The following is a 20,869-nucleotide window of genomic DNA, read 5'->3' on the forward strand; positions in this document are numbered from 1 at the left end:
AGAAGAAAGAAAGTCTTATGGGTTTTGGAACGACATAAGGTGAGTTAATGATAATAGAATTTTCATATTTGGACAAACAAAACCAGTGTAAGCACATACCTTGAGATCATGACAAACATAAATTCAGTCAAGTGTGTCCAAACCTTTAAATGGAAGTGTATATCATTTGAATAATGTACAGCCAGGGGTTGATTTGACAATGAGACCTGTGAGGGCCATGAAGAGCGTGTTAAAAGCACAAGTGTATGGAGACAGTGTGTGTGGATCTGTGAGTTCACTGTATCTGCTGACACTCAAACTGGAGTTGGAGCTAAACTCACAGCTGACACTGTGTCCTCAGTGAGTGAAGAGCTGATCCAGCCTGAATAGATTTACTCATTTCCTCCTCAGTCTGGGTCACAGCTTCATCGCTGCCCGAAAGCAGCAACAGTTGTGTCACACGCTTCATCAAATTACTATTTTATTCAGGTCAATCAACTCAGTCTCTAATATTGCCTGAAAACATTAGTCATTTCCATTATTTTGTTTTCCGCTGGACATAAATAAAAGCTTGCATTCATTTTGTATTTCAGGAAACTTTGAAAAGTATAGCTAAAAAATGGACATTCATATAATTCCACTGCATGCATTTAATTGAATACACTACAAGAAATAATTTTCTTATGTAGCCGGTGAGTTGTAAATAATCACACAGGATACAAAACTCTTTTTGGGAGGTTTTATCTGATGGACGTTTTTTATAAAAAAAAATAATAAATAAAAAAACAGTGGTTGATGTGTTATTGTGGTTATATGTGGTATTGTGTTTAAAAAATAAAAAATAAAAAACAGTTATGAAAATGAAATACGGTTGAGGCTAATGTCAAATGAAAATACATACAGGGCATTAGCCTACCCATATGATTCAGCAAACATCACATTAATACATGCTTATATCATTCACAGTATTTCATGCATTTAACACATGCTTAAATCACTCAAAGCATTTTATGCATTTTTAACCAGGCTTAAAGGACATAACAGTTTCAACAATATCACTCATATTTTCACATATAAAATGTATCACAGTTATTCACACAACTGGAAAATACTCTGGGCTATAAATCATATAAGATATGATTAATTCAAAATTTTCATACCCAGTCCTCGCATGTGCACAAAATGTGGCCAAACTCCACACATGCAATCCATATGCATCCTTCAAAAATTATACATAACAAATACTCAGTTTTAACATACAACTCTTCTAAAAATATTTAATGCAATTTATAAGCATTTTTTGTCAAATTTACTATTTACCCAAAGAATTCTCAAATGATGAACAAAACCAGGAGCTCTCTTGCACAATATATGTTCTCACGTTTCTAACACGAGAGAGTGTCAGAAAGCTGGTGTCACAAAACTTCGGTGTTGCACAACTCCAGTTCTTAAAGGGGCCACGTCCAATTTATGACTAGAGTTAAATGTCATGAAATTTCTCCACTTGGCTACGCTTATGATGAGTATTTTTGTCAAGTTTTCCAGTAAAAATATTTAACATCCTTAAAACAATATAAATTTACTTGAAAAGTAAAATGACATAAAAGGAATAGTTCACCCAATAATGTAAATTTATTATTTACTCACCCTTATACCATTGTAGATGTATATGCCTTTCTTTCTTCAGCAGAACACAAACAATGATTTTTAGAAGAATATTTCAGCTCTGTTGGTCCTCACAGTGCAAGTGAATGGTGACCAAAACTTTGAAGCTCCAAAAGCACATTAAGGCAGCATCAAAGTAATCCATGCATCTCCAGTGGTTAAATCTATATCTTCAGAAGCGATATAATAAGTGTGGTTGAGAAACAGATCAATATTTAAGTCCTTTTTTTACCATAAATTCTCCACCCTGCCCAGTAGGTGGCGAAATGCATGAATCAGAATCAGAATGAGTTTATTTTAAGTATGCTTACACATACAATGAATTTGTCTTGGTGACAGAAGCTTCCAGTGCACTAACAATACAACAAGACAGAGATAATAAAAAAATAGAATAAAAATAAAAAGTGAATAGAAAAAAATAAGTGTATATAGAAATACACAATAAGACATATATATATATATATATATATATATATATATATATATATATATATATATATATATATATATATATATATATATATATATATATATATATATATATATATATATATACATATATATATACATATATATATATATACATATACATATATACATATACATGTATATACATATACATGTATATACATATACATGTATATATATATACATATATATATATATATATATATATATATGTATATATATATACATATGTACAAACACAAATCTGTAATCTTGTGCCTGACGGTTCTGGTGCTCTGTGCTCTGTAGCGCCAGCCAGAAGACAGTTCAAAGAGGTAGTGGGCTGGGTGAGTGGGGTCCAGAGTGATTTTTCCAGCCCTTTTCTTCACTCTGGAAGTGTACAGTTCTTGAAGGGAGGGCAGGGGGCAACCAATAATCCGCTCAGCAGTCCGAACTGTCCTTTGTAGTCTTCTGATGTCCGATTTCGTAGCTGAACCAAACCACATGGTTATTGAAGTGCAGAGGACAGACTCAGTGTCTGCTGAGTAGAACTGTATCAGCAGCGCCTGTGGCAGGTTGAACGTCCTCAACTGGCGAAGGAAGTACAACCTCTGCTAGGCCTTTTTCACAATGGAGTCAATGTTGGTCTCCCATTTCAGGTCCTGTGAGATGGTAGAGCCCAGGAACCTGAATGACTCCATTGCTGCCACAGTGCTGTTCAGAATGGTGAGTGGGCTCAATGTTGGGGTGTTCCTCCTAAAGTCCACTATCATCTACATTGTTTTGAGCTCCAGGTTGTTTTGACTGCACCAGAAAGCCAGCTGTTCAACCTCCCTTCTGTATGCAGACTCATCGTCATCCTGGTCTGTCCAGATGTTGCAGGATATGATGCAATCCCATGTTGACTGCATCATCCACAGACCTGTTTGCTCAATAAGCAAATTTAAGGGGCTCCAGAAAGGGTCCAGTGATGTCCTTCAGGTAGGCCAACACCAGTCTCTCAAATATCTTCATGAACACAGACATCAGAGAGATGGGTCTGTAGTCATTAAGTCCTGTGATTTGGGGTTTCTTTGGGACAGGGATGATGGTGGAGCATTTGAAGCAGCAGGGAACTTCACACTGCTCAAGTGATCTGTTGATGATCTGTGTGAAATGGGGGCCAGCTGGTCAGCACAGGAGTTTAGACAAGTTGGTGAAACATTGTCTGGACCCTGTGCTTTCTTTGTCTTTTGTTTCCGAAGACCCGGCACACATTCTCTTCACAGATCTCAAGTGCAGGTTGAGTAGCAGGAGGGGGAAGGAGGATGGTTGCAGGAGGTGTTGATGTTTGTGTGAGGTGAAGTTCAGAGCGGGTGTATGGTGTGAGACTGGGCTTTTCAAATCAACAGTAAAACACATTCAGTTCATCAGCCAGTTATTGATTCCCTACAGTGTTGGGGATGGTGTCTTGTAGTTAGTAATGTCTTTCAGGCCTCTCCACACTGATGCAGGGTCATTAGCTGAAAACATGTTTTTCAGCTTCTCAGAGTAGCTTCTTTTAGCCACTTTAATCTCTTTTGTCAGTGTGTTTCCGGCCTGATTATACAAGATTTTATCCCCACTTCTATAAGCATCCTCTTTGGCCTGACGAAGCTGCCTGAGTTTTGCTAAACCATGGTTTGTCATTGTTGAATGTTAAATAAGTCCTAGTAAGAATGCACATATCATCACAGACAGTTGCGAATTCTCAGGGCCAGCAAACCCTTCTCTGCTGGCCTAACATGCCAAATAAAAAAATATTTTTCATATTTTCATTCTCAATCGCCTTGTATGTATTTTTAATCGCTTTCCACTCTTAATTAATCTACAAACAAATAGAGAAAAATGAAAAGTTTATCCAGTCAGAATTTATTCCTTGATACTTACAAGCAAAGTGTGACAACTGTTTCACAAATCGCATGCCCGAAGCAGCGCGTGAGTCTGAGCTCCACCCCCTCAGGCCTTCAGAATTTCCACAGAATCCCTCAACATTGCAAATGAATGGGCAACGAAAGTCAGATTGTCAGATTCATCAGCCAATCAGACTGATTTATTTGTTCTTGTTGGGTGTGATCTTTAGGATATATCCCGGTCGAAGCCTTCTAGCTGGCCTTGAGTGACGCAATCACGCTTTAAGTGATGTACGTAATTTGAAAGCAAAGAGCGTGAGATCATCATCACTGCCGCTATCACCATTGAGAAAGAGATCCTTATGGATTTAAAAACACGAGACGTTCTGCATGACCGTGTGATTGCTTAATTTATTAAACAGGAAAGGAGGACTGATTTTCACTTCAAGAAAATTGGTAAGTGTTTTTGCATTGTTATAGCAACATCAGGAGTTTTCTAAGTGTAAATTAGGCTGCTTGAGCATTCAGTGTTGGATCAAGTTTTGAATAGTGCTGCGTTCCATTCAACTCAACAGATTTTACAACATCCTACTAGGAAAAGTGCAATGGAATGCATCTTGAAGTCAGAATTACAACTTGTAGGCTTGTGCAGAAATTCTCAACTCAGGGGCATGATGTCATACAAACATGTCGACACTCAGGGAGATATATAAAGTGAGTGATAAACATTCACTATATTAAGTAACATCGATAAATGTGTTCGTTTTCACATTACATGATATTAAAGCTTGTTTAACAAACGCCTGCAGAAACAGGTGTATAAAACATTATAATCTCTTTTGATAATTGTACACCTGAAGCACAAATGCTAGCGCTGCAGCATTGTTTATCAGTTGGGTTGCTAGGAGACATCTCTAATGAGAGTCAAACCCCTGCTAAGCTGACAGGAGCATTGCAGTTTTGTTTCCTTAAACGTCACCTTCCGAATATCGGGGAATGGAATGCATTTATGGTCGGAGATATTAAGTAGGAATATCCCACATCCAACTTGAATGGGACGCGGCATAACCTGTGTACCCTGACGAAACTAAATTTATTGCAAGCAACATTTAAATCGCAAATATTATTAGATAGATTTTCCAGGTATTATAGACCTCCTTGGTAGATTCATATGAAAAATTATTATTTGAATGTCTGTTCGGGAGACAATGAATTTTAAGACAGTTAAAATTAGGCTTGCTTGAGCATTAAGTGTCGTTTCAAGTTTTGGCTTTCGTGCGTGAACGTGTTTTTAAAATGTCAATTGGTTTTACTAGTTAGCTGTGACATAATGTATGATGCCCAAAGGCATAGGGTGTCTTATTCATTGTGAAACTGTGTTTTCTTAATGGCATGAATCACACTGAAGGCCTAGACTTTAAATGCACGGCCCGCCGCTGCTCACAGAAACTGATATATGATGTCACAGTATCTGTGAGCTCATCCAGATTGGTGTCTGCAGCTTCAAAAACACTCCAATCAGTGCAGTCAAAGCAGGCTTGTAGTTCCAGCTCTGCTTCACTGGTGTCTGAAGAATGTGAATTGCCAAAAACAAAAGAAGAAGAATGTGAGTCAAAAGTGGAGATTGATTGTAAAAAAGGACTTGAATATTGATCTGTTTCTCACCCACACCTTTCATATCTCATTTCATATATGAATTTAAGCACTGGAGTCTTATGGATGACTTTTATGCTGCCTTTATATGCTTTTTTGAGCTTCAGATTTCTGGTACCCATTCACTTGCATTGTGAGGAGCTACAGAGCTGAAAAATCCTTCTAAAAATCTTTGTTTGTGTTTAGCAACTAAATCATTGTTTTATTTAAAAAAAGGTTTTCCAACATTTTTGGTTATTAAAGCACTTACAGTATATTGTTTATATATTTTATTAAAAACTATTTTAGTTTAGTTTTTTGTATTTTATTGTTTTGAATTTTAAATTACAAATTAGTTTAAATAAAAATATTAAGATGTAAAATAAAATAAAATGTTTCATATAATTAAAGTGAATGGTGGTTGAGACTCACATTCTGCCTAACATTTCTCACTTTAAGTATTTGCATTTAAGCATTGTTTTTTTTTTCTCCTGCTGTTCATGACTATATCAGAACTGACCTGCAACCTTTAATCCATAACAGAAAATTATCAGACAATTCCTAAATCTGACCTTTGCCCCTACAGCAGCCCTTACACAGTAAAACAACAAGTTCTTAAGGCCTCCTCGGATCTAAAGACCCTCAGTGGCCCTGAAATAGTTTGGCCATACGTTGTTCTCTCTCTTTGGCTGGGACAGGTGCCATGGCAGTTATAACAGACATTCTCTGTTTCATGTTTCACAGCGGACCCCCCTCATCCCTCAACAGTTGCCTTGGTCACATAGAGTGCAGTGGATCACTTCCATGTCACAGTTCCACAATTCATGAAGTCTCCTGTTGCCTCATCAGCAACACATGGACCTCAACTGTTCCCCTGACTACAGTCCAGCTGCAGTCACTTCTTACTTGTCTTTACATGGTTGTTTCTTGAGGAGACCTGCACATTTTACCAAGGTTAATGGTTTATTTCAGATTCAATACAAGTTAAGTTCAATCCACAGAATTTGTGGCACAATGTTGAGATCCATGTTAACATAAATTTAGTGGTATAAAATTGCATACTAACCTATTCTGTGTAAAGTTATATCCAATTTTACATCTTCGTTGCTATGAAGACACAACACCGTAAACCATGTTATACAGGTAATTTGGTAGTCCACCACAAAACAACAATTGCAGCAACTTTACAACTTAAATAATACACAAGTTTTAACAGGAGAATTAATGAATGTGCTTTTATACAATTATAATTTTCAAATTTCTGCCTTCAAACCCTCCTAAAATTGGCCCCTATTCACTTCCTTGTAGGTGCCTCAATATAACATCGATTTTTGCTTTTTTATTTTTTTTAAAGAAAAGGAGGGACGAGTTGAAATTATTATTTTTTTTGTGGTAATTCACATTATGCCACAAATGCTGTCGATTGAGCTTAACATGTACTGAACATGAAATATTCCTTTAAAGGCACAGTTCACCCGAAAATTAAAAGTCTGTAATTATTTGCTCACCTTCATTTTGTTCCAAACTCATATGATTTTCTTTCTGTTGTAGAACATAGAAGTTTAGCAAAATGTTGATGCTACTTGTTTCCTCTTTTTGAGCTGTTCAAAAAGGAAAAAGAGCATAATAAAAGTATTCTATATTACTTGTGCACTACATTCCAAGACTTCTTAAGACATATGATAGCTTTCTGTGAGGCACAGACCAAACTTTCAGTAGTTATTCACTGAAAAAGTAATTTTTCTCCTACAAAGAACTTTTGTGGCAAGGTTCCATGGATGATTAAGGTTCTTTATGGAACCAAACACCCCGACAAAGAGCCATTTAAGAACCTTTATTTTTAAGAGGAGTCAGAGACATAGAATACAACTGTTTCTCTTCTTTCACTGTGCTTTTATGGTACTTTTTCAGCCTGGTCACATGAAATTTACTTAGAGTTTTTGCAAACTGAAATTACGTGCTTCATTACACGTTTGGCAGCAGTTTTAAAGTGAAATGTCCAGCGGGGGGTGCCAAAAACAAGTGAAATTAGGTTGTACTCAGACATGGTTTATAAAGGTGTTTTTTATATGGAGGTTTTAATAATAAAACGTACATCCCTAAAATAAAATTTACCCTAAACCTAACCAATAGTGACCAGAAAGATAAATGAAAGTTTAACAAAATAGACATCCTTACCCTTAACCAACACCTAACCGATAGTGTTTTAAAATGCAAAAAAAAAAAAAAAAAAAACACACATAAACTGAAGCATCCACAACATTTTGTGTCGCTTCTATGCCATTTTCACTTCCATGCGTCTTTGGCTGGACTCAATCCACAGCCGTCAAGCTCAAAGTTCAACACTAGGAGGTGAGCTACCAAGTAAACTAACGATAGAGGAATAAGTTCGTAAATGTAGGTGGGTCTGTAATACAAGTGTTAAAATGTTTCGTTTTTCAAATCATGCGTTAAAGTAAAAGTTTTTTGATATCATTACATAGCAGGGGGTGAGTAATAGAGTAAAAAAAACGTTTTTATAAAATCTAAATCAGCAATTGTAACTAGTGATTTATGTGACAATGATTAAACCACACAGTTGTTGTAGCTCCTCTTGTGTTCATTTCACCAGGAAACTGCAGCAAAACATACAAGTCAGTTTGCAAAAATGTACAGTATATAAAGTAATGTTCATTCTATGAGACCAGGTTGCACTTTTTTGTCCATTTAGGAGCTTGACAGCCCTTGGTCACTATGATTTTGTTGTAAGAGAAGAGCAGTGCGATCATTATGCTAAGCTTCTCCTTTTGTGTTTCACAAAAGGAAGCCACAAGGGTGAGTAAATAATGACAGAATTTTCCTTTTTCTGTGATCTATTCTTTTAACATTTGTGTGCCAAGCAGGTACAAAACTTTCACAAATGTGTGTGTGGAACGTAGGAGCCAAGTGTCACCATTTAGCTGAAACATTTCTATATCCTTTTCTCAAGTATATGTTTACATTCCTTCCTTTCTTCAACTTGCCTTGACAATGTCTTTGCTCTCGTTTTCTCTCATCTCCCCTCCTCGGCCCCACCCTCACTTGGATGGACCCGGGCAGATTACCTGCAAATGGACGGCTGGGGCCAAGGGTCCCCTCTGCCAGAAGAAGCACAAAGCCAGGAGACTACTTTATTCTCAAATATTAGTCTTGAGAAAAGAGCATATGTTGATAACAGGAGGCAGTTAAAAAATAAGTGATGTGCCCTGATCTTCTCTTATTCATTAGATGTGTTGAGTGCACTGTTGTTTCAGCAGGTTAGGTCCTATTCGCTGGGTGTTAGAACTCAACATTTCCTTGTCCTTAAGCTATTTGGGTAGAAATAGAAACCTTGTCAGGTTAGCAGTCTAAAACCCCCATTGTTTGAGAGCTGTCACTTCAGAACACTGTAACTCTATCCACGAACAGTGAAATGGCTAAATTTGAAGTGGGAACAATGAATTTGAGTTGAATTAGTAGCTAATAGTATATATTTTTATTGCCATATTCTCTGTATATTTTTTTACTAGAAAAAAAATATTAAAAAAAATATATATATTTTACATTGTTTATTATAGCACTTACAGTATAGTGTTTAAAGATTTATTTTGAATGTGACCTCTTTTTTTTTTTTTTTGTGCTTATTTTTATGTTTTGAATTTTAAATTGCAACTTGATCAAAGAAATAAACAACCATGAAAACATGTTTTTAGTTTCACTTTTTCTCTTTAACAGTACAGTACACATTTTTAGGAAAGTTTTATTGTTTGTAGGAGTAAAAAATTACTAAAATCACCACTGATCACATTCCCGTCAAGCTTTTGATGTCATTGTGTTTGTGATTTCAATTTGGTATTTTGAAGTCATTTGAGAGTGTCACAGTGGACGAGATGGACCGACACAATGCAAAATGTATTCTTCTGTCCAAACTGATACTTCCAGTTCTATGGTAGGAGTCGTTCCGCAGCATACAGATTAAGTTTTACGTTTTGTTATTGAATAGAAAACCATATGTTTCTTAACTGGCAAACAAACATGCAGTACTGCAAATGTGGATAGATCTCGTACCGTACAAGAAGGAAACATTTTATTCTAACTGTACACAAAAAGTAGGGCCCTTATAAAATACACAAGAATGTCTGGGAAAGTCTATCTGAGGAAGAGTAAGTACAGGGCTTAAAAACTGTAATGAGGATCACTTTACACCTCAGATTCTGGTATCAGTGTTTGCTGAGAAATAACCTGAATATTTGGCCTCCAGCACTCTGGACAGCGCTAGTTTAGCTTAATATGTGAAAGACTCCATGAAGTGGGTACATAGTGCCAAAATACCAAAGATTCCTGTGAAATTCCCAGTAAAATCATGATGCGCTTTAACTACACCACTTCAGCTGCTCTGCTCAAGTGTATTGGTTACTACAGCAGCGGTGTCATTGTCTCAGACTGGCCAGTGTATCAGTGTTTTCTTAGTTGCAGCATATTGGTAATTTTAAGGGTCTTAATGACAGAAATAATCAGCCCCTTGACCCCAGCACCAATTGCTTGAAAACTATTTAACCTTTGATCCAAAAATCTAAAGAGCCCAGTGCAATAGGCACAGGGAACTATGGCATTTTAAAGAAATATTCCAGGTTCAACACAAGCTCAATCGACAGCATTTGTGACATAATGTTGATAACCACAAAAAAATATTTCAACTTGTTCCTCCTTTTCTTTAAAAGAAAAAAAAAACAACTAAAACAGATGTGGCAGTGAGGCACTTACAATAGAAGTGATTGGGGTAATTTTTGGAGGGTTTAGAGTCAGAAATGTTAAGCTTAGAATTTTATAAAATGCACTTACATCAATACTTCTGTTAAAACTTTTGGTGGAAATAGGTGAAGAGCACGCATCTGGAGCTGATGTACCCGGCCTCTGGTGGGTGATCTTTCTCCCGGGCGCAGCCCTCTTCTTTTAAGGGTCGCCCGGACAGGTTGGAAAAAGATGAGTTGCTTCCACTGACCATTTCTGGTGATTCTTGCATTTCTGAGTAAAATGCCAATTTCTGTAAACATGTTTAAAATAACTTTTGTATTACTTGAGCTATAAAGTTGTTTAAATCGTCATTTTTTTCAGTTGTTTTCGGTTATTTGTGTTTATGGCATTACGTTGTCATAAAAATTTGCACAATTGGATATGACTGTACACAGAAAAGGTTAGTAAGTGATTTTATCACACTACATTCATGTTAACGTGAGCATTTGTACCTTTACGGATTGGCCCCATTTACTTACATTATAGGTTCCTCACTGTAACCTCGATTTTTGCTTTTTTTCTTTGCTTTTTAAAGGAGGGACGAGTCAAAATTATTCTTTGTGGCAATCAACATCATGCCACAAATTCTGTTAATTGAGCTTAACTTGTATTAAACCCAGAATATTCCTTTAAATAGACCGTAGGCAGCACACTTTAGCATTAATTTATTTGGTTCATACAAGTGATCAGATTGTAATATTATAGCCAAAAAAAAAATTTCCCCATAAAATTTAAATCACTGTTGCCTCAATTGTAAATTGGTTGTTCATTGTTTAAATGCTCTGAACACCGCTAACATTAAATGTTTTGTTGATTAACTACAGTTCTTTTGCAAGAACTATTTCAACTGTTCTTAACCTAAAAACTATTTTCTGGAAGAAATAACACTGATTGCAAGGCAGCTAAAGAACAATGTGAGTGTAAAGGTGGCTATGTGGTTCAATAGATACAAGGCAAAAGAGACAAATCACAATTCAGTTTGCAATTACGTTTAAAAAAAAGACACCCAATCAAGAGTTCAGTATGTTATTACGACCCCATGCTATCAATGCTATCAATGGCTGTGTCTCGTTTGGAAGGATGCGTCCTCTGGAGGTCGCATTTGTCGGCCGCATACGTCATCGAGGCTGTCTCGTTTCAGAAAAGCAAGTAGGACACTTCGAATGCAGCCTTTGAATGCGACCTTCTTTCACGGGAATTCGGAGGATGCATGAGGTGTATCCTTCGTGGGCACTCACAACCCACAATTCTTTGCTTCAACAGAAATGTCTAAAACAAAAAAATGACGGCAATTTGCCCGTAAATATGATGTTTAATTAAAATAAAGTATTAGACTAAAAGTACACCTGTAAAATCTATTTTCTTTTCTCTTTACATCATTATAACTCTCCTAAAATGTACCTCATATTCCCTTCCAGAAGGACTTTGTTCCCTTCTCACTCAAAGCGCTCGCGCTTGTTAAAGAATGGCGTGCTGTCATAGCAACCATGTTACGTTCCGTTTCCGTTTGTCCTAGGAAGGCCGTCTCGTTTAAATGAGGCTTGTTTAAAGGAGGACACTCGGTATACTGCAGCCTTCAAAGGATGCATCCTACCTAGCATGCAGCCTTCGAAACGAGACACAGCCAGTGTCAATGGAAGATTTTCACATTTTAATCATGAATTTATTAAAAAGCATTTAGTTATGAAAACAAAAATAGATAGCACACCTTAGCCTAAAAAGATCCACTAAACAAAATTTGAGTGGAGTTTGGGTTTAATTAATTGCACAAATTTTGCTATTGGCGGGGTTAGAAACCATATACAACATGAGGAATATCAATAAAAAGTGCTATTTATTTCTTTGTAATAACGAAACATAAATTGGGAGGTTGCAATCAAATCACACATACAGTTGCAATCAAAATTATTCAACCCCCCCACCCCCCAACTAAAACCTCAGTAAACAGTCAAAGTAAGTTTTTAATTTTTACACATTTCTCATGAGCAAAAGCTTCCAGCTCATTGACATTCTTTGGTTTCTGTGCTGCCACTGCTTCCTTGAAATCCCAACAAAGGTTTGCAATGGGATTTTAATGATGGACTGAAAGGGCCATTTAAGAACATTCAACGACCTATCCCTGAACCAGATTTTGGACAACTTGGACGTATCCTTGGTGTTACTGTCTTGCTGGAAAGTTCAGTGATCACCGAGCTTCAATTTACACACTGAAGGCATCACATTTTTCATGCCAAAATGGCCCGATACCTGAAAGAATCCATGGTGTCAATCACATAGTCAGGATAGCCGTTCCCTGCAGCCGCATAACACCCCCATAACAGGACTGACCCAGCTCCATGCTTGACTGTGGGAATGGTGTCGTTCATGTCATCACCTTGTCATCTTACTCCAGACGTACTGCTGACCCATGGGTCTAAAACTCATTTTCAGTTTAGTGTCATACGTCAATAAAACCTTCTTCCAGGACTCCACATGTATTTCCTAATTACTTCTTGAATATTCAAGTCAACATTTCCCTTGGTGAAGTTTTGCTTTCTTCACACCCCAAGAACGTTGCTGTTGTACCATTTTTATAAAATGTATGAATGGTGCTGCCAACTTTGTCTACTGGAAATTGAAGTGCCTTGGAAATGTACTTTTAGCCATGACCTTTCTTGTGTAATGAAATAACCTCCTCTATTAGCTTTTGAGACAGCTTATTTTTAATTGCATTTTTTGCATAGAAATACATTTTTGCTTACAACCCTAAATTTACATTTTAAAACTTAAATAAGTGCCATTGCAGATTGATGACTTAATTTTGTTTTAAAACAATTACTTGTGTAGCCTTACATATTTAAGAAACAGCTACATAAAATAGGGGTTGAATAATTATGACATGGCTGTATTTTAAAAAAAAAATCCTGCTATTTTCAAATATTAGGTTATATATTCACACTATGACTTTGAATGTGTCACTCAACTGATATAGATGTAAAGTTTAAAAATTCTGGGTCATCAGAAAAGCTTACCTTTGTAAATCCTTACTGTCTTTGGGGGGGTTGAATAATTTCGATTGCAACTGTATGGCTGCACATGAATTGCTGAGAGACGCATGTTTAATAAAGACATCCTATTCAGAAGGAGTCGTTTTTTAACCAATTCATGTTACATAAACCGCAAAAGGATTTTAAGTTCCTCGAAATTTGAGAGTGAAAAACTGAGGTAGGAAATATTTTAGAAGCACAAATAACCCCACTTTTCGCACATAACCTTTTTCCAAACAAGACAGCATTAATCGAAAGCATAGTGATAAACAGCAGTATTTATTTATATATGTACATAACTAAGGAAGAGCACTTCCGTTGCACTTTTGTGAACACTTTTGAGTGATGAACCAAACGAGTCGGTTCATTGAACTGAATTGTCCGAATGAACCGAGTCGTGGGTTTGAATAAGACTCGTGCATAAGGACAGAATACGGAACATAAGATGTGCTCACTGCACGCTTCAGGCGGACTCAACGCACGGCGCTTCTGTTTTTTTCTGTGTGTACACACTGAACCGCCGCTTTATTTCAGATGAAGCGTCCTCTCATTCCGTTACTAAGGTTTTATACGTGATACAACAGCTGTCTTCGCCATGAGCTGCTTGGATGTAATGTACCAAGTTTATGGTCCACCTCAGACTTATTTTGCCGCAGCATACACACCTTATCACCATCAGGTATGTTATAAGCTACGTGTATTATGTTTCCATTGAATGAGAAGAACATTTATTTTAATTTTATTTTGTTGCAGTTTTAGTTTTTTGCTTTTTTGATTCCGTGCGTAAAAACTTTCGTTCCAGGACTGTTGCGCCTGTGATCCTACACAAACAGCTCTATTATATAACAGTTTCAAACTTAATTAAAATGTATATTAATCGCATAGTTAGATTTTTAGAAGTGTTGGCAGATGTTAACTTGATTAAGGGCGTTTTATGTGTTATTTAAAGATATATGTCAAAAACACAAAGTGTGTTTTTTGTTGTTGTTGTTGACAGTGTACTGGCATATATATAGGCTATAATGGTAAGAAATAGGCTATTATCATTATACATAAAAGTTAGAGTTAACAGTTAGATTATTATTATTATTTATTTTTTTAAGTTAAATATACAAAAGAGCTTTTTTAGTTGTTCTGAATAGTTATGAGCTGGCATATTTTTAATAATGAGAATATTTTTAAAATGATACAATAAAAGATAAGATGGACATGAAAATGAACATAGTTGGATAATTCTCTAATTGGTATAAATAATGCTGTTGGCATGTGTAACAGTTTTGTCTTATGTAAAGTCATTTGTATCTTTATCTATCTATCTATCTATCTATCTATCTATATATATATATATATATATATATATATATATATATATATACATCTTTCATCATATATACAACTTTGTATATATAATCAACACTGCAAAAAAATAAAATTTAAAATAAATAAATAATAATAATAATTAGTATTTTTGTCTGGTTTTCCAGTAAAAATATGTAAATATTCTTAAAACAAGACACATTAACTTGGCAAGCAAAATGGCATTAGATATGAAGTCTTGTCTTCAGAGAAATCTGACAACATTTAGTAAACTTTATGCTTAAAACAAGAAAAAAAATCTACCAATGTACTTATTTAAAAGGGAAAACAAGTTTATTTTTCTTACCCCATTGGCAAAATTATTATTATTATTTTTTCTTGTTTTAAACATAAACTTCACTAAATGTAGTTAGATTTATTTTATTTTATTTTTTTAAACAAGACCAATTTCTAATGCCATTTTGCTTGTCAAGTAAATTTTTCTTGTTTTAAGAAAGTTTACATATTTTTACTGGAAAACAAGACAAAAATGCTAATTATGCAAATGAATTTATTTTATTTTATTTTATTTTATTTATTTTTTTGCAGTGATCAAATATACAGCAGCACAAACTGTGCAACACAAAACACATAGACTGGAATATATGACTGTTGATTCCATAAATCCATGAATCTTTCTTGTGTTAACAGAATATGTGTGTGAGTGTATGTTTATATGCATATTGTTTATATTAAAGTCTAATGCCAATTGATTTTACAATTTTTTATTAATTTTTTTATTTTTATATTTTTTTTTACATGTTTACAGAAATTGGCATTTTACTCAAAAATGCAAGAATCACCAGAAATGGTCAGTGGAAGCAGCTCATCTTTTCCCAACCTCTCCGGGCTACCCATAAAAGAGGAGGACTGCACCCAGGAGAAAGATCACCCGCCAGAGGCCGAGTACATCAGCTCTAGATGCGTGCTCTTAACCTATTTCCAGGGGGACATCAGTTCTGTGGTGGATGAACATTTCAGCCGGTCTTTGAGTCAGTCAAGCAGCTATGCACCTGGATCCATCAACAGCAAAACTGCGAGAGGTACATCATCCTGGAGAGGTGGGAATCAAACGTACCTGCATTTATCATTTGTGCTATGTAACAGTTAATATTTTTTTCTTTAAGATACCACTGTCATTTGTTATAAGACAAAATGGGGAAGATTTTCCATTTTTGTATTTCACGTCTATCTAGTGGAACTTGATAAATGTTTGCTTTTTGCCTCATTTATACAATTATGCTTTGATCAGCAATGTTTCAAAACACAAATACTAGATTAATACTAGAAATTCACAGTTGTTTTTAAACCTAATGCAAATGTATTAAATTATGGCATACAGATAAACCGAAACACAACAAGGTCAACACATTTGATTTTAATTTTAGTTGTAGGCCTATTCTCACCAAAAACTTAAAATTGTGTTTTTGGTGAGAAAAATTTAAAAAAAATGTCTCCAGAGCAAATTTGTTCCAACCTTTTTGCATTTTGGTATCCATTATTCATGTATTAGTCATTTCTTGGATGTGCATGCTTTTCATGATTTTTGAAACAGATTGGTTTGAAAACAGACATGTTTTGTTAATCCAAAGAAATAACCATTTATTTTTTATATCTTAATATCTTAGACATTAATTTTTAATTGTTAAAGGGATAATTCACTCAAAACTGAATATTCTGCCATTATTTACTCACCCCCATGTTGTTCCAAACCCATATGACTTTCATTCCATTATGTCACACAAAAGAAGATGTTAGAATGGCAACGGCAGTCACATTTTACTTTCAAGATGACGTTCTGGCTAACATCTCTTTTTGTTTTCCATATAAGATACTCATACAGGTTTGAAACAACATGAGGGAGAGTGAATGATGACAGAATTAAAGGGATAGTTCACCCAAAAATGAAAATTATCTCAGTATTTACTCACCCTCATGCAATCCCAGATGTGTATGACTTTCTTTCTTCTGTAGAACATGAACAAAGATTTTTAGAAGAATATTTCAGCTCTGTCGGTCCTCACAAGGCAAGTGAATGGTGATCAGACATTTGTAGTTACATAAATCACATAAAGCAAACATAAAAGTAATCTATATGACTCTAGTGGTTAAATTCATATCTTTAGAAGCGATATGATAGGGTTGGGTGAGAAACAGATCAAAATTTAAGTCCTTTTTTAATATAAATCTCCACTTTCACTTTTACTTTCAGATGTGAAAGTGAAACACATGTGACTTTGAGATGTAAAAGTGAAAGTGGAGATTTAGAGTAAAAAAAAAAGGACTTACATTTTTAACTGTTTCTCACCCACACCTATCATATTGTTTCAGAAGATATGGATTTAACCACTGGAGGATTACTTAAGGATTACTTTTATGTTTCCTATATGTGATTTTTGGAGCTACAAAGGTCTGATCACCATTCATTTGCATTGTATAGACCTACAGAGCTGAAATATTCTTTTAAAAATCTTTGTATTCAGTAGAAGAAAGAAAGTCATACACATCTGGGATGGCATTAGGGTGAGTAAATGAGAGAAGTTTCATTTTTGGGTGAACTCTCCCTTTAAATATGTGAGATTTTACTGATTTTAAGGGTTTTATACAGTACATATGTACATCTGGATGTGTGTCTCCCCAGAAGGATCATTCCCTATGAGCCAGAGGAGCTTCCCTCCTTCGTTCTGGAATAGCGCCTATCAGCCATCAGTCACTGCATCTCTCAGCAGCACCCTGAGTACCTCCCACACCGATCTTCCCTTCCCAGCAGACCCCTATTCCACTACCCCCCTACATAGCCACCTTCACCAGGCCACCCCAGAACCCTGGCACCCTTCTCACCACCATCACCCTTACTCGCTCAGTGGAGCTATCAGCACCCAGGCATCCGCATACTCACGACCCTCCATGCATGATATGTATGGAACACACTTTGACCCCCGTTACGGCTCTCTGCTTGTTCCCTCGGTGCGGCCGCATAGACTGCCCCCAGCTACGGTACCCGCACCTGGAGCCTCACTGTGCGATATCAGTAAGAGCGAACCAGGCAGCTCAGCATGGACCGGAGCTTTCACAGCAACAAGCTCTGACATGGGCCAGAGCCTCAGTCTGAACATGGATGCAGGTGTGAACTACAGTACATACAGAGGTCAAAAAAAGTATGGACACTTAAGGCATTCTTAAAATGTCTAAATATGATTGCATTGGATTCATTTGAAAGAAAGATGTCCACAAGTACACTTTTACATTTTTAAATGGTGAAACAACACAAATAATGTTCAAGAAACAGTAATTGGACACTTTTTGGTTATCAAATGTTAAAATGTTCATAGTGAAAATCTATGTGGAATGACTTCATTCATCAACTGAAAATCATCTTTTGGTCATATTTTGGCTAAAAATCACACAGTTCAAAGTAAAGTTAGTTCTGACAAAAGCTCTACCATCATTTGTTTCCAGATGACACTTGATTTGAAAGGAAGATTTTTAATGCAATAACATTCAGACATTTATTAGTGTGATTTAAGTGTCCAGATACTGTAAAATATAAAAAATATAAAAAAATATACTTAAAAAAAATGTCTAGTGCTTCTTGAAGTACAAGGTCAGTTTGTGAAATTATTGTGAATATAAGTTTAAAGGAAGTTTAAAAGAATATTCAGGGTTCAATATAAGCTCAACCGACAGCATTTGTTGCAAAATGTTGATTACCTCAAAAATTTGTTTTGACTTGTCCCTCCTTGTCTTTAAAAAAAAATCTGGGTTACAGTGAGGCACTTACAATGGAAGTAAATGGAGCCAATCTGTAAACGTTGAATACTCACTGTTTCAAAAGAAATGCCATAAGATGCTAGCAATATTCATGTTAACATGAAATTTAGTGTGATAAAATAGCATACTAATCTTTTCTGTGTAAAGTTATTTTACAAGATTGTTGCCTTGACGAATGCTTCAAACACTAATAGCCGAGTTGAACACAAGAATTAAGTGCTTTGTTAAAATTATAAACTTCACATTTCTGCCTTGAAACCCTCCAAAAATTGGCCCCATTCACTTCCATTGTAAGTGCCTCACTATAACCTCAATTTTTGCTGTTTTTACAGAAAAGGAGGGTCAAAATTATTTTTTGGTGGTAACAGAATATTTCTTGAAGAGCTTTTAGGCACTGTAAAAAGTGGTAACCAACAATTGTTACCTTAAAGAGCTATTTCTACCTGTTGGTGTAATCTAATGTATTCAGGGTTAATTCAGTGATGTTAAATACATTTTAATTCATTTTACCACATGAAGCATAGTTTTTAGGTTTAGTGTAGTTATTCCCAATGTAGAGTTGACATTATAGAAGGCCCAACGCTGTGTGCAAAACATGCTTAGCTGACTGTTTACTTGGTTTTTCACTCTTTAATCTTTTAGACTTTAAACCTCTAATGCTTTCTCGCTTCAGGTCCTCTCAAATCTCTGTATTTGCTGCATTTCTCTCTTCTTTTCCTTATTCTTCCTCTCAGGTCTACAGAGCCAGGATAAAAGCAAGGACTTGTACTGGTTTTAATGCACTGCAGCCACTTCTTCCTCCACTGGCTTGTCTTTCTCTGCCTTTTAGACAATCACAGGCTTGTCTGTAACAGATTTTTCATCTCACTTGCAGCTCGGCGCTTCACCCTCTGCAGTGGGACCATCCTAAGCTGAACATTAAGCAGCAGGGGATAATATCTCTCCAAACCATTTCAAGAACCATTCGGATGACTCTTGAGAAAGAAAAGACAGTAAAGAGAAAGAAGCAATGAGACTAAACATGAGCTTTCCAGAAATATTTGGTGGTGCGATTGGTAGCTGCTCTCACCCGTCCATGCCCCCCACCAACCGAATGCTCTCAGCAAAACGGACCCAAAACAAACTGAAAAAGAACAGATATGTCTTTTGCGGGACATGTGAGAACGGAAATGTGGCGGGCGTGTTATATGAAGACTTTTCTTTTGACTAGAAATGAGAGTTTCGGATCAGATAACAGCATTCCCTATCATGACAGAAGACATAGAGAGGCTATTTGAAGCCACTTGACTCTATCTATATTGCTTTCAGCACCTGTCATGGACAACTGTTGTGGAACTTAGCAGACGCACACACATTGGCAGTTTCACTGTGCACTGTTTGACCAAGCGAGTGCCCTGGATTTCATGAAAGAGGCATTTTGTTGTATCTGGACACAGCAAGAGGGAACAACTGGTTTGGCATTTAATTTCTTGGGAGGTGTGATGTTGCTAGGGAAGTGTGGGCTTGTGTTGCTGTTTGACAGGAAGTGGACAAACACCATTTAGCTGTATATATTATTGTCTATTTACCTCTCCTTATTCTAATAAACAACAGAGCAGTTGAAACTAGATTTACATTTTCTAAAGGAAACCCAGTGCTTGCAAGGCAAACAAAGAAAAGTGTAAACGTGTCAGGTAAGCTTATATTTTAGGCTTTGGTTCTGCTGCTTTATTGAACGATATTGATTTTTTTTTTTTTTAAGATATGACCGATAATTTGTTTACATGTCTGATAACTGATATGCAGAACTGATATTTAATAATTGTTTTATTTATGGCTTTTTGCACAATGGTAACTAAAAAATCTACAATAAGACTACAAAAATAGCATAAGCCTACAAAAATTTTAATAATAATAAATCATAATAATATAAGTGATCTGGCAATAGGTGGTTTAACAGATACAAGCAAGACAAGATCAATCACAATTTAGTATGCAAATAGATGTTAGAAAGAAGGCCAATCGGAATTCATAATGCAAAAATTACATTGTTGTCGGTTAGATTTTGATCACAGAACATTCTGTCAATGCAAGTCAGTGGATAATTATGGTCAGTCAGTTTTTAAAGGAATATTCTGGGTTCAAAACAAGTTAAGCTCAATCGACAGCATTTGTGGTATAATGTTGATTACCAAAAAAAATATATAATTTAGACTCCCCCCTATTTTCTTTAAAAAAGCAATAATTGGTGTTACAGTGAGGCACTTACAATGGAAGTTAATGGGGCCAATTTTTGGAGGGTTTCAAGGCAGAAATGTGAAGCTTATAATTTTATAAAAGCATTTAATTTAA

General features: G+C 35.9%; 1 protein-coding gene across 3 annotated transcripts; it reads left to right on the forward strand.

Annotated features, from left to right (window-relative positions):
• Positions 1–13,892: 13,892 nt before the first annotated feature.
• On the forward strand, positions 13,893–20,588 carry LOC127416063 (transcription cofactor vestigial-like protein 2). 3 transcript variants are annotated; one of them, XM_051655179.1, is made up of 4 exons: positions 13,893–14,090; positions 15,537–15,828; positions 17,409–17,925; positions 19,413–20,588. In XM_051655179.1, exons 1-4 carry the CDS (start codon positions 14,007–14,009, stop codon positions 19,549–19,551), a joined length of 1,032 nt encoding a protein of 343 aa, XP_051511139.1. In that variant the 5' UTR covers positions 13,893–14,006; the 3' UTR covers positions 19,552–20,588. The 3 variants fall into 3 exon arrangements, with proteins under 3 accessions (XP_051511139.1, XP_051511141.1, XP_051511140.1); XM_051655181.1 differs by having other exon boundaries at positions 17,409–17,891; XM_051655180.1 differs by lacking the exon at positions 19,413–20,588 and having other exon boundaries at positions 17,409–17,996.
• The last annotated feature ends 281 nt before the right edge of the window (positions 20,589–20,869 follow it).

The sequence above is a fragment of the Myxocyprinus asiaticus genome, chromosome 25 (genome assembly GCF_019703515.2).
Source record: "Myxocyprinus asiaticus isolate MX2 ecotype Aquarium Trade chromosome 25, UBuf_Myxa_2, whole genome shotgun sequence".
Lineage (NCBI taxonomy): Eukaryota > Metazoa > Chordata > Actinopteri > Cypriniformes > Catostomidae > Myxocyprinus > Myxocyprinus asiaticus.